This window comes from Stigmatopora argus, chromosome 6 (genome assembly GCF_051989625.1).
Source record: "Stigmatopora argus isolate UIUO_Sarg chromosome 6, RoL_Sarg_1.0, whole genome shotgun sequence".
NCBI lineage: Eukaryota > Metazoa > Chordata > Actinopteri > Syngnathiformes > Syngnathidae > Stigmatopora > Stigmatopora argus.
The window spans coordinates 14,142,418-14,157,572 of NC_135392.1; the positions used below are offsets into that span (position 1 = coordinate 14,142,418).

Sequence of the window (15,155 nt, forward strand, 5' to 3'; positions counted from 1 at the left end):
TCAGAAATGAAAATAAAATGGCAAATTATAAAGACTTAGATGACTTGCACACTTGACAAAATATCAGTCGTTCTGTCTCATTATTTTCAATTCAGATTACACAAACAACTGGTTCTTTTCATCCCACATTCTGACTTATTCACACTACACAAGTTGTTCATTTTTCAACAAATGTATCTAATTTAAAATTTATTGAAGAATAACCACCTGCCGCAAAAAGCAACAGTTAAGAATGAAGTTTGAAAAAAAAAAAAGTAAAACAGCCTTGGCATTTCAATGGAAAAAAATAACATTGTAAAAAGAAAAACCAAACAGAATCCAAACAAACAAAAAAAGAGAGAAAAAAGACATACAGATAAAATAAAACTGTAATAAAATTGTAATAAATGAGTAACTGCAATCTGATAAAAAATAGTGTCTTAAAATATGCACTTATGCAGACACAAAATACACAGGAGCTACCCATTCTTTTATAAAACTAAAATATAAAGATAAACATTTAATCACCTGCTCCCAGCACAGTGTTACCTTGAAGTGAGAATGTTATTCATTGAGCCTTCTGGTTGTCAACGTCATACCGTGACTGAAAAAAAAATATTTGCTCGAGCTTTCTCCCAAAATGGGAATTTCAAGGATATGTTATGTAATAAATAATGCTTAAGGCTAAATACAAGTGTACAAACAGGCCCATTTTAGATGATTCAGAATTTCACTGACCTCTACTTTAACCGCAATGGCTCAGGGCTGGTTGTATCTAAATTCAGCAAGTGCATCTCATATCCAATGTAATTAATCTGTTAATATCCCCCAGTGTTGCCATAATGTGGACATTAACAAGGCTCATTTATTGTGACTGCCCCTCCTTAGCTGTTTTCTAGGTGACTCATTCAAACCATTATATTCAGAATGCTTCATGACAGGTATTATTCAGCATTCATATTACAGCAGTCAATTGGAATATAATACTGTCATCTCCCATAAGAGCTCTTCCCAAAACACATTTGCCCCCCACTAAATAGGTTTCCAATTTTGACTCAAATAATGCATGTAAATTACCCCATCCCCGTTAACAGACGATATCAAATGTGACAGAAAGGCACATAATCAGACTGGAGAATATTTGTACATCAGCTGCCGAAAACTGCTTGTACATAAGATGATGGAAAAATACCCAATGGGTGTCAAATAAACCCGACTGCCTGATAAAGTAAAGTGCATAACAGCAGCGTCAATTTATGCTGAGAAGACATTACCGGGCGCTGTTCCTAACAGCCTGATTGGAAAATCACACATGCAGACATCAACCTGAAGCTGCAGTCAGGGGCAGGTTACAACATGGCATACCGAGGGTGAAAGCAACAGCACGACTATTACATGGCCTTGTGTGATATATATCATCTACCTACCTAAATTGTGTGATTGTAGACATAAAGTGAATAATAATCATTATGGTTGTCAAAAATAAAAAATAAAACACAAACCAAAAAAATATTGCACCATTATTTTTCTGGGCCACTACTGCCTTTTCTTAAATCCTAAAAAGGTATTATTTTTGTAGGAGAGCTCTGTGGGGTGTGGCAAGCGGGAGCGGCAGCGGGGGGAGCGCAGTTGTCATAAATCAGCAGCAATGTGCACTCAAAGCTCGCTTCCACATTCTTGACTGCTGCTGACTTTCTCACATTCATAATGTATGAAATCTGTTTCATAATTCAACAGAGAAAAAGGAAACACGCCTTGATTTAAGTTATCTACAGATGACAGGATTGGACCTGAATATTCGCCAAATTAAATGACTGCAGGTGGATTCTTGTCATTTTGTAAGTATACATGATTGACATGAATAGGACTATTGATGTTTCCATTTAATTAAACATGTAGAAATTGAAAAGTAGCATTAGCTGACAAGATTAGACATTGTAAAACATTTCCCAGATAGTCCTCGGACCAAACAGTTAAACGTTACACAGCAGAATAGAAGTGGCTTTTCCCTCCAATGTGAAGTGAATCGTGACCGGACGTTTCGTCGAAAGACGTTTGGTCGACCGGACGTTTGGTCGACCGGACATTTGGTAGAACGGACGTTTGGTAGAACAGATGTTTGGTAGAACGTACGTTTGGTCGCCGGTTTCGCCCGCTGTCAAATTATGACAGTTTACTGTTGATATTTTGATATTAGATATTTAGATATTAAACTCACTCCTCTCATGATTATAATTTTGAGAGCCGGTTTCAACAGTAACAACCCGGCGACCAAACGTCCGTTCTACCAAACTTCCGGTCGTTATGACAACACACACGATGGCAATTATACTGAAAACATTATCACATACTATTTTTAGTAATACAAAATGCTCAAAGAATTCAGTATTCTGTAAAAATCTGTATATGACTCAACTTCACATCACTTTGACTATCAGCTAAAAAGAAATACCTGAGGTTATAAAGATCAGACATCCAATAAATCTAATGAATAACTTAGACAAGGGAGTTCAAACCAGAAAAAAATATGATTAAATGAACCAGACAAACTTGGTGAAACTGGGTCACAGTAAGTTTATAGTTCACTTAATATGTCAGAAAGTCTCCTACCAACTCAAAAAGGTGATAGCACTATCCCCTCTGGAAACAGAACTAAAAAAATCAGCAGTGTGCACAACACTTTATACCCCGTTCCCATTAATTTTTAATGAAGTGTAATAAGTCACAGCACCAGAGCAGGAATGCAATCCCCACTGCAGATGATCTAACAACATGAGGTCTTTTCCCAAACGAAATATATATTCAGAAGATACTGGAGGCAGAAAAGGAGACTACCGAGTGATTTCAACAATCTAGCAAAAACACGCGGTGAGCTGACTGCCTCACTCGTAACGATAACTCTGCATGCGCTTTATAGGACTTGGTATATTTGATCTATTGGAAATGTAACTTTTGGTTTCTTCATGACTTTTAAAAGTTCAGTATACATAGTTTTTTTTTAAACATTCACATGGACCTGAAAAAGCGCCTGAAGAAAACTGCATTTACATTTTGTGCCAGTAGCGCAGATGCTCGTCCTCTCATCTTATTAAAAAATGTATAGTTAAAACAGTGTATATATATTCTTGTTGCGTATTTTAGTTGAGAGCTGGGAATGATAATGCTGACATACACTTTGAGACCTGTTAGTGTTTTATCTTGCTGAAATTGCATTATCATATCAACAAACAAGCAGCCATGAACCCAAGGGAATGAATGGGAGGAAATTCTCTGCTTAAGGTAAGAAAATGAAAGTTACTGGTACCTTTAACTGTGACGCTTCCTGTACTACTGGCCACACCGAACTGGTTCCTGGCCATGCACGTGTAGGGTCCAGCATCTGATTTGGTTACATTCCATATGCGAAGATTACCATTTTCCAGAATGGAAACCCTGTGGTTAAAACATACAAATGATGTAAAAAACATATTATTCAAGTAGGTCTTTGATACAAATACGTAACAAATGTTTGGCTACGCACACTATCAACTATTGCCGTGGCTAACTACACTATTGGCTATTATATATTTCCGTGACGGGACGTGTGGTCAACCGGACGTTTGGTAGAACGGACGTTTGGTCGACCGGACATTTGGTAGAACGTCCAAACGTCCGGTCGACCAAAACGTCCGGTCGAGCATACGTCCGGTCGACCAAACGTCCGGTCGACCAAACGTCCGGTCGACCAAACGTCCGGTCGACCAAACGTCCGGTCGACCAAACGTCCGGTCGACCAAACGTCCGGTCGACCAAACGTCCGGTCGACCAAACGTCCGGTCGACCAAACGTCCGGTCGACCAAACGTCCGGTCGACCAAACGTCCGGTCGACCAAGCGTCCGGTCGACCAAGCGTCCGGTCGACCAAACGTCCGGTCGACCAAACGTCCGGGGACCAAATGTCTTTCGACAAAACGTCCGAGTACCATTATAACATTACGCATTATTCTCATCTATTTCTATTTGAAATATATGGTACTCGGATGTTTCGTCGAAAGACGTTTGGTCCCCAGACGTTTGGTCCGGCCAAAGTCGCTTTTCTACATTTCAAATATCAATGAGCAAATTCCCAGAATATGTGTTATCAAACTGCAAGGCATTTTTTTTATCAAACTGAGTATCTTGCGAAAGACACTCATGGGCATTTCCCATTAAAATTACAAAGCTGATAAAAAAGGGCGTAATGATTATAAATGATCAGAAAAATAACAAAAGTTATGGGAACTTTGAAAAAACCCTTTCTCAGCTGCAGCCACGTGGATGTCTTTGCCTGCCTTTCTTTATCAAATCATCCTCACCTACCCAACAGTGCTGTCTCACATGGCACCCCCTTATTCTGTCTCGCTAGACTGCCTACCACTGTTTTACAGTCAGTAACCTTCTACAGATTACATCATCTTGAGAAACTGTAAACTACCTTTTTTCTGCTTCTATTCTGGAAAAAAAGTATTTGCTGCATCTACTGTACTCATTTGTTTTTACCAAGGTCAGCCATCTTCCATCATTTAGGAGGATCTTCAATTACTAACAAACAATAGACAAGTTTACCATATTTTTCAGACTATCAAAAAGACCAGATTACATTATGAATTATGCATGAACAAGTTTATTTACATACATAAAACACACCTATAAAGCATGAGTCCATCAAAATCAAACCAATCCAATTTCCTGTAGATACAACAGAAACAATTATCAACTAGGTTTCAAGTTTGCCTGCCATTCAAATAGGAAAAATGTTTCAAAGTTGGTTTCTCTGATTGAGGTATCTCAATCTGAACACCAAGAGCCACAATGTATAAGAATCAGGGTATATCGGATGAATACCAGATAAACAGATCTGAAAAATATTTGGACAAATTGAACCAGTGGTGCTGAATGCAAGCAATGGTTCATACAAGGAGTTCAATCCCAAAACCGGAAACCCATTCTTATCTTGTAATGTTTGTATTGCAGTTTTAGCATTGCAAATTGGAGACATTCAGAGACCCTTTGTCTTTCTGTGTTCATTACTTTAGTTTGAAGGAAATGAACGGACAGATGATTATTATTCAGTCTTGACACACCACTAAACTAAACTGACTAAAAGATTCAGACTCATCTACTGTACTTTTTTTTTCTTCACTTTGCGCCCACATCCCAGACAGCATGTCTGTGTAGCGTGTCCATTATACAAGGAGACGTTTCCCCATCTCCTTCCTAGGGGATGCCAGCAAAGGGGCACATATCAATAATTCACAGGTAAAATGAATGCAAGCACCATTTCTTTCATCCCTGTCTCACACGGTTTTAATGGACACAGGAATACTGGGCCTATCAGATTGATTACTTTGGAAAGGATGGCAGGGAGAGTGGAAAAACACAGGTGTGTGTATTTTGGGCTAGATCAAGCCTCGGAGGAAGTGGGTGTCTAGAGTTGATCTTCCTTGCGATGTGACAAGATGAAAGAGATACACAACATCAGTCACAAATCTGATGTCATATGAAGTGGAAATTAAAGGAAAGAGCCACCGTCAAATGTGGAAAAAAAGCCTGGTTTTGTTATTTCCCAAAATTCTCTTTGAGATGCTGTTAACAGATGTAGGCATATCTCCTCTCAATCAAAGAGACACTTGAAACCTTTGAAACATGGCTCAATCGGCATATTTTCATTTATCCTTTTCTAAAATTCTACATTGTAAGAGGAAATTGCCATAGCTCAAATAAATCATTCCCAAGAGGCAAGATGATTGTGTGTTGACAGCTTGGAACAAAGTGCGGGTTGGAGATTTCTGAAGCCCTCTATTCAAATGGTAAAATAATGTTTGCTAATTTTCTGCAGGAACACACCAACCTGCTTTTGCTGTCAGATAACAGACGTAGACTCATAAGGATTCAGCATGCGAAATTATACATAATCATGGTTTTGAGTGTTCTGAGCATGACCGTTCATGAATACTTATCGACTGATATTTCATTGCTGACTGGCAAGCTGGCTGCAGGTTCAGATCTGTGCGTGTGTTTGTGCCTACTTAATTACCAAGGTAAATAACTCGGATTTGTGAAAAAAAGAGGTTAAGATTCTATCAGTGAAATTACTCAGCCATGACACCACAAATATCAAGATGGTGAATTTGCTAAATAATTAGTCGCCTCTAAAGCCTTCTACACTGGATCCGTGCTTGAGTACACACACACACAGCTTTCTCAACTCTAAACTAAATCAGCCATTCTTTTCTTCAAAATATCCGTTAACTAAATGCAGTGTTCAAACCGAGATAAATTGCATTGAAGGGAAATGTGTCATTCAATTTGCTGCAAAAATAAGATGGGTGGTGTCTGAATAACCATTACTGTCCCAAAATGACAGCATCATTCAATCTAGCTGACAGAAAAGTTTGTCTTCAGAAATATAACAAAACATCATTTTTAATAACATTGAAGGAGGTGAAATACCCTGAAAGAGACAAGGTCATCTTACCCTCGGAACAGGGGCGATGCTCTCAGATGTTTTAAAAACCTTGAATTGTACTAGGAGCGTCTTTTAGATGAATTGAAAGGTTGTTCTCTCCTATGGGTTCCATTGTATGTAGTATTGCAGTTAAGAAACAATCACACTCAAGTCGTAAATCAAGTCCAGCTGTGCTACACGTTTCTGAAATGCTGATGTCTGCTTTATTCAATGCTGCCATATCAAAGCTGCATGCCTGTCTGGTTCAAGCAGGATTATATTAAACAAATTAGGGTCTCTTTCTGCAGCACCGTGAAATTGTCACATTAGGGTTAAAGGTCAATTATATCAAAAGGCAAGCACGCACTTGATTTTGCTGTTATTGCATTTTTGCTGTACAGAATGATTGGCTGATGCTGGTAAAAACAACAACAACAACAAAAACAGTTGGGCGTGCACTTGTGTCAGCACTTCAATACAAATGTAAGTGATATAGAGTTTTACTATGCACAGAACTGTACCACTGACTCGTAAACTGTCACATGCACCATTAGCAGCAATGAATGATCACAGCATTCCCACAAGGCACTCTGACAGGTATTAAGTCATCACTAACAAGTAGAGATAGACCTAGACAAATTGTAATTCATGATTAAATGTAAAAAAATAAAGGTTGAATCAAGCTCAATCTTTGCAGAATCATTAGACTTTATTCAATGATAAATATGTGTAAACACCCGATCTCCGTATGAGCAAAATTAGCATCATTTTCAAGACACATGTTTACTGGCCACCAACCTTGCTTATGCTGTCAATTCATTCAATAATTCATCGTAAAAATTGATGGGCTCGTGCTTGCAATCTGCATACCCCATATTAGTGTAACTGGAACTTAAATTTAAATCAGAAAATATGGAACTCAAAACTTGCATAAAAACAACAAATTAAGAATCAGGGGGAATAAATATACACCTTACTTGAGATATCACTTCAGTATGACCAAAAATATGACAGGTCCCACTACCCATATACTTATAGGCTTGACTCAACAGAATTGTTTGGATTTGACACCATATTTTTAGAGAGTGTACGGATTTCCTCGCAATAAGATATCTAATCTCTTACTCTCACTTGACAGTTTCCCAGTAAAGTATAAAGTGGTTGAGAGGAAAATTCAGCAACCTCCAAATCTAAATGTGCACAGTTTCCAGATCAGATAAACTCTATCTGTCATTGGAACGATTACAGTGAAATTTGATAACAAGACTGAAAATATGCAGCGACAGTAGATAATTTGCCTGTTTAAAAAGCAAAAGAAACCCACAATTCACTGCAACTCAATTATAGTTTAAAGAACATTGTAAAAATACCATTTGCCCATTCATAAAACGACCGTTTGAATGTCTCAATCAACAATGATTGCTCAACAATGCGCCACTGACCACTAATGAGAAAGACTCACAGAAAGGAAGATGGAGTTACCAAACCCTCAAAGTCTATTAGCAACACTAGCAATCAAGGTCCTACATTTTTCACAGGGTATCAATGAATTTTTCTCTGTTATTTTTGATGATATCTATCAAGTTTGTCAGTTATATTCCTCTTTACGTCATAAGTGTCACATGCTGCCTACCTGCTCCTTCCATTTCAACCATTTACTTCCTTGGCTAAGCTCATATTATCCCTCTGTGTCTTGTTTTGTTTAAAGCTATCCTTTCTTCTATTGTCTTAACAGCTTAGCCGAACCTGCGCTGTGGGTGTGCTGGAGCCTTTTTTTTCTTTTTTTTCTTTTTTTTTTTAGCTAACTTGGAGCGAGAAGCGGAGTACACCACCGTGCACTTGCTGCCAAATAATCACAAACTTAATTAAATAAATTCCTAATTCAGTTTTGTCACTGCAAGCAGATCTTTTTTTTTAGCCTTGCTTGGTTCTTTCTTTCCTTTTTTTGCTTAAACAGTGTTTATAGAAAAACATGAAAAATTCTGCTACGAAGTATGTTTTGAACCTCTGCACACCACACATTTAACAACATGGCAGTATTTGAGGGAATACATAATATAATAATGGTTTACTTGTATTAAAATAGTGAGCTGTGGCAGTGAAGAGTAATCTTGGACTCAAAGCATTAATCCCCCACTTTATGAAATGCTGGCAAATTTGTATTTTATAACACAGGTGCCAAACAACCTTAAGACAATTTATTAGACCATGACTAATCGCCTAATTCTGGCAAATGGTTACTCTGCCTCAAAAGATTTTAAGCCTCACTATTCATTATGTTAATCTATATCTTGGAACCCAAGTGCAAACAAATCATCAAGGACAAAATGTTTTGTGAAACTGTGCATTTTATAGTAAGGTATCTTAATGACCCAGGCTCATTGAGAATGGCATAATTCCCTTCAGTGGAACATTACGAGATTGTACTAGTAATTGCCTTGCAAGGACGAAGAGTTTATCGGCCTGGGCCACAAAGGGTTTGTGAATGTTCTTCCAGAGGATTCTTTTAATCACAAATTGCTCTCCTGCCTCACAGATATTCATCTCTTACGTGCCGAGGTATTCCTAGAGGAATAAAGAGCATGCACGTGTTCCACAGGAAATTGTCAGCGGTACCAAGATGGATTACTCTTGCTGCGCTGGTGGATTCTCAATTTGAAAAATGATATCGGCCAAAGTCGCTCAGATAAAAACAATCCTAGTGAGCGGCACAAGGGGTACAGACTGACCCTATCTTGGCAAACATCTACAACTCATTTTATCTCGTGTGTGTGAGATAAAAGAAAAAAATGATTTTAAACTTGACAAATTGCACTTGAAGCTGGACACAATCAGGTAAAATGACACTAAGCCATGCAAAGTAAAAACCCTTCACAAAACATGATGACTTGCAACAATTTGTACATGGCCGTAAATTCTTATTTTTACTTCTACTTTTAGAAATATTCTTCACTTTCCATACTACAGTTAATTTTATTTTCATATAGTGAGTACTAGGTAAATTCCAATAAAATACGATGTGCCCACTAAATCCCCAGTGTAAGATTTCTGTGAATAAATACAGAAACACCGTATTATTGCAACATTCATTTTCCTCTTAAGAAAGAATAGTGTCTATGTTCAGAAATACACTTGTGGAAAATTTGGATGGCAAAATGTTGGTTTCTTTCTAAAATAGTGACTCAAGTTTTAAGCTATAGATCAATTCTTGGCGGGAGTGTTTCAATAAACTATTGGGATTTAAAGTATTACGATTCATCACCATACTGATTTATTGTCACTGTTGCTTTTGTGGCAGATGTTATAACCGCAGGCGCCATCGTAGGAAAATGATTCATGAAACTTTGAAAGTGATTGCTGGAAGAGTCCAGAAGTGCTGTTCAGAGAGATGAAAGCAACAGATTGTACAAAATTTCTTGGGAGATGACTAATTAAAACTGTTCTACTCCATCACCATAGTTAATTAGACATTATACTCTAACTGGGTGCCAACTGCCACAAGCTCTTGCTTTCGTTTCCATCACATGGCAACACTTTTGAATAAATTCCTAGATCTTCACGTTTACCCAGTTCTACAAGGCAGCATCTTTAGCAAACGTCCCCCCAAAAGATGCTGCCTCCCACCAAATAAGCAGAAAACAAAACAAAACAATGGATGGACACCTGTTTTTGATGACTACATTTTAAACTAACAAACTGATTTTCAGTTGTAAAAAGTAGAAGTATGGCAGTTTGGGCTGACCAGGTTTTTGCCCAATCATTTGAAAAACCTCAGTAATGATAATTTTGTCTCATCCCTAAAACCTTATTTGGTAGAATAATGAATAAAACATGCACATATATACAAATACATCATAATATACTATAACAATTTTTGGGGGGCTTGCTGAGCTAGTCTGATACATGATTTACAACATAAAACCATTAATCTGCTACATGGATGTGCATGCAACCAGGACTGGTGGTGTCTGCAACTGCCAGCATCTCTAATCCTCAGTTTTCTCCCATTTCCACTCAGGGGACCAACTGAGCCATATGGTTACAGCCAAGGTAGAGAATTGTTGGCAACGGTAAAATAAAACAGCAACAGTCAGCGGCCCACAACCGCCGTTGGCAGTTGTAAAGCTTTTCTCGGAGCAAAGTAATGAATAAGTCCTTCTGGACACATATGCTTTCAGTGTTAAGGCCTAACATCGCGCTCCCTCACTGTAAATGTCCACAGAGAGGCAGAGCTCCACTTCAGGACCAGATGTTCTATTAGACTCCAGATGATACAATTAAAGGTTTGATGTGAAGAAAAAAGTGGTTAGCAAGACTTAAGCGTAATAACCAAGCAAGGTAACAGCCGGCAGGCTGACTAAAAGAGCAATATCAACAGCTTTAGACTTAGGAAATTGCAATTAACCGTCCACTAAAATTTCAAATTTTATCACCTATGAATACATTTGTTCCTATCTTAGTAATTTAAATCCCTGTCAATCTAAGTGTGCATCTAATACACACACAAGAGATCGCTAAAGAAAACTGAGAGCAGTTTGGTATCAAAATCAAAAGGTAAGATGTTGTAGCATAGTTTAGCGTAAAATAAACCCTTTCTCGCATCACCAATTGATAACCCTGATAAACTGTAATTTCAATTAAATGGACACTGACCAAAATGGGTTGGACGAGGGAATGTTTGTGATATGTTCATACACGAACAAACAAGTATACTATGATGGCTGCTGGCTTGGTCATGAGGTCCAGACGAGTGAAAGTACATATTAGGCCTAAACCATTACTCCTTTTTTGTTTTCCCAACTCTGGACTGTTTGTCACCAATCAGTCCCTCGCTTAGTCACAAAAACATTATATAACTCCACCCTTGGTCATTACAACTGGATCTCTGTTGGCATTGCCCTTGTAATACAGAGAAATATGTGAGCAATGGCTTGTTTGCACAGCATTGCCAAATCCCCTGAGAATAAATAATTTCAAGCAGTGAATAATGTATAGTACAATATACGTGGAGGATAAGCCCATTAAAGATGCTGTATTTCATGATCAATATTATTTGTATATTATAACTAAATAATATCAAAGACCTTTAATTAAGATACCTGGGGAGTTTTTAAACTGTGAAAACATGTTTAGTGTCTCCATATATTTTCTTAAAGCAGGAAAGATCTAACAGGGCACAATATTGCGTAAGTAGATTAATGCAAAGTTTGCTGCTCTCCGGGTGCCGCTTCTTTCTGGAGAGTGTCTAGCAGAACAGATGGGCTCATAAATTACTGATCACTCTACAAGACATTTCGTCTTTTACGTGACCATCATGACTATTTGTGCTGCCAGCGTTTGAGGATGCACAATGTGAAAAAGGGATAGTGAACCTCTAGGTCATGACTACAGATGAAATATGGCTGATCCAGCGATAGAACATGTTTCTCACTTCAGACTGATACAAATCTTGGCCACAAAGAGTGTAGGTATGTTCTTATATCCTCTTTTTTGTTTTTTTAACATATCTGAGCCACTTAAAAATACATTTGCAGATAATAGTTGAAATAAAATGCAACCCTTTTGCAGATAAGCGGAGCAGAAGATGAATGAATTGAAATAAATGACATCACACAACTTGTTAATTTAAATACAGATGGTAGCAAAAAAATATTCGGGCTACATCCTGACAGTGGCAAAAGATTGTTTTAGGTTCATGCATTACAACTGTAGGTACAAAATCAAGATACCTAGATTTTTACTTATCATCACAGGGGTTCCGAGGGGTGCTACAGTCAATCCCACTATGGGCACCAGGTAGATGAGTGTAAATCGAACACTGGGAACATGCAATTAACAGTACACCGTTAAACATGTGTCTATCTTGATGTGTGTCACTCTAGAAACATGCTCTATCGAAAGGTAGCAAAACATGTAAAGATACACCCTCGCCTCAAGCTAGTATTTAACAACTTCCTACAGTGGACTGACTGGTCCAATGCAAATATTTGCGTGGCTGGCAATGCTGATAGTGATAAATTGCAAAAGGCTTTACTAAATGGTGTGGTGGAAGGGTGTGTTTGAGGGTGGTGGGGCAACATCAGGACGTCAGCACATCCAGCAGAACTGCATGAGAGGCAGTTGATTGAGAGGTTTTGGTGTGAGGTGCCTAACAAACTCCTTCTGAAATGGCATGGTTTTTTTCCCCTGGTCATCTACTCATTGTGGCTGACATGGTCCAATTACAAACCACATACTGCTTTGCACTCTCAGCTGCTTTATTCCAGCTGATGTCATCCAAACCGTGTCCCTGTTGGTTTGTCTCCGATAGATAAGACATCCCCCTTGCTCCACTGCAGCAAAAAAATGTGAAGCTGCTGCTCTGAAGATGTATTACCCAACTGGTGACTCTGGTTCCCTTTCTGCCTAAGCCACTGTGAATGGCTATGGCAATTAAAGCAATTAATCTTCAACAAAAGAGGTTGGCTGCCACCTCATATGGGTTAGCACCTTCCTATGCAAGTGCAACCCTAAGATATCTGTTGATATTCATACACACAAATCATCTTCTTGTGTATGAATCCGATGGGAATACAGAACCGTCTTTACAAATTACCCACTTAAAAATGTAGTTTTTAGGAGTTAAAAGTATTTTATTGAGTTTCCCAGATCTCTAGAACTTGATTCCTTTTGGTAGTGACTACAATGAAAAATGTGAAATTATAACTGGATGGCTTGGAGGAGGAAATTACTTGTTTGTGCTTTGAAAGATCATCAGGCACAAAGCAAAAACAAAAACAATGACCTGATTCAAAATTATGATGATATTCATCTATGCTCTATATAATTCTAATCTAATCTCATTTTCTGAACCGCTTTATCCTCACTAGGGTCGCGGAGGGTGCTGGAGCCTATCCCAGCTGACTTCAGGCCAGAGGCGGGGGACACCCTGAATCGGTGGCCAGCCAATCGCAGGGCACAAGGAGACGGACAACCTTGCACATGCGCTATATAATTATCATGTGAATTTAATTTTTATTACATTGAAAATTTCCAAATGGAAAACATATTGTACTGTGTCCTGTCTAGATAAAAATTTAATATTTCCAGAAGATAAATAATTTGTGCTTACCAACTTTGGCAGCTGTGGTTTAAATTGTCTAATTAAACGCACCAATATTTTCTGTCTAGGAAACAGTTTCCCAAGACTTGAATAATTTGCGAAAATAAGGATTCTTCTAAACATCTTTAAAAGCAACAGGAAACACTCACATATTAAAGCCATCTAAAAGTTTTTCTAAGTATTGAGAAGCTTTTTACCAAGGCTAACTCTACTGTTGTTTCTAGGACTACCATTACCATCCAGGTTGGCGGTGAAAAGATAAACCATATAATTTCTCTTTTCTCTCATGCTCGATTGCATACATACACAACATTGTAATGGTAGCATATGCAAATATATTATATTATTAATAACAAAGACCAACATCATACATTTTAAATTGTTAGTACTTGTAGGAAAGGAATCATTTAAAAAGAAAAAAAAAAAATCGAAGGCAAAAGTAAACACTTCATTCATGAATGAGATACCTTGTGTCAAGAGAAATGCAAAATCTATCTTAATCTCTGAGTGGAAATCGTCAGTGAAGTTGAAATGTGCAATCAAGCTGTCACAGGTGATCTGACACGTACCAGATGGAAAACCGCTGTGCAAATTCTCTTTTCACTTTGCTTGACATGGAACAACACTGTTTTGTATGTATGCAAAGCCTGGCAAAGATACTGTGCTCACACAGAAGCGCTTTCCCAGTGAAGTCATCCTAACGTGGTGACACCACTTGGGTGACCTCTGTGTGAAGGGAGGCCACTTGGCCAAATATCAAACGGAAGGGATTTCACATTTCTGGTCGAGTATTACAGAAGCTTATGATTGCGGACTACTTTTTTCAATAAATCAAATTGATTTAGAAATTTAAATAACGTGATCTTTCGCATTCCCACTAAGGTGAAAAGTAACTCATTAGCACTTTGGAAATAGTCAGCAGATGGCTGCTTTGGTGAGGAAAAAGCTCATTTAACCACAATGTATGCCCCATGCTGCTTTTTCACTTAGTTTTTCCTGCAAATGCTCTCACACATTTGAGAATGGGATAACCATCTCCACAGGCTGACTGCATTCATTATCTGTACATGTCCTTACGAGGGTTGTGGTGGTGTTGGAGCCTATCACAGCTGACTATGTGAATGAGACAGGGTACACAGACTATTAAAGTGCATAAATATACAGACGGACATCCAAACCTATTGCCATTTTATATATATGAAACAATTAACAATTAACCTTAAAAACATTACTTGAGCAGTGATTTGAACGTTCAGCTCTGAGCAAAAAGCAATATTACATGAAGGCATAAGTCCACTAGTCTTCCCAGGGTTTTAGAGACAAATAAGTGGAGCACCTACCTTTTACCTTCTTCCAGTGGTTCACTGCCCTTCCTCCAAGAGATCACACCCCATGGAGACATCTTGGGTTTGCACTCAATTAGCATATCTCCTCCAACCTTGACCAAAGTCTGGCTCCTCAATTGGTTATGAGAGAAATCTGGAGCAACAGCTGAGACAGAAAGGGCATTTGGTCTTCATCAAGTAAATTACAGTAAATTTAAGTGTCTGGTTTTGTTTGGTGGCAGCTTTTTTTCTGTCATTCTATTTTGTGGTCACTGATCTTTAA

General features: G+C 38.2%; 1 protein-coding gene across 7 annotated transcripts in view; it reads right to left on the minus strand.

The window, feature by feature from the left end:
• The window catches only part of LOC144075641 (contactin-4-like), a 109,550-nt gene that overhangs the window by 12,876 nt on the left and 81,519 nt on the right, over positions 1–15,155 (minus strand). For all 7 annotated transcript variants that reach the window (XM_077602923.1, XM_077602927.1, XM_077602928.1 and 4 more), the window contains 2 exons: positions 14,888–15,038; positions 3,284–3,411 (listed from right to left, as the gene is read on the minus strand). In XM_077602923.1, the coding sequence (XP_077459049.1) occupies positions 3,284–3,411; positions 14,888–15,038 (279 nt within the window). The remainder of the gene's footprint in view (positions 1–3,283; positions 3,412–14,887; positions 15,039–15,155) is intronic.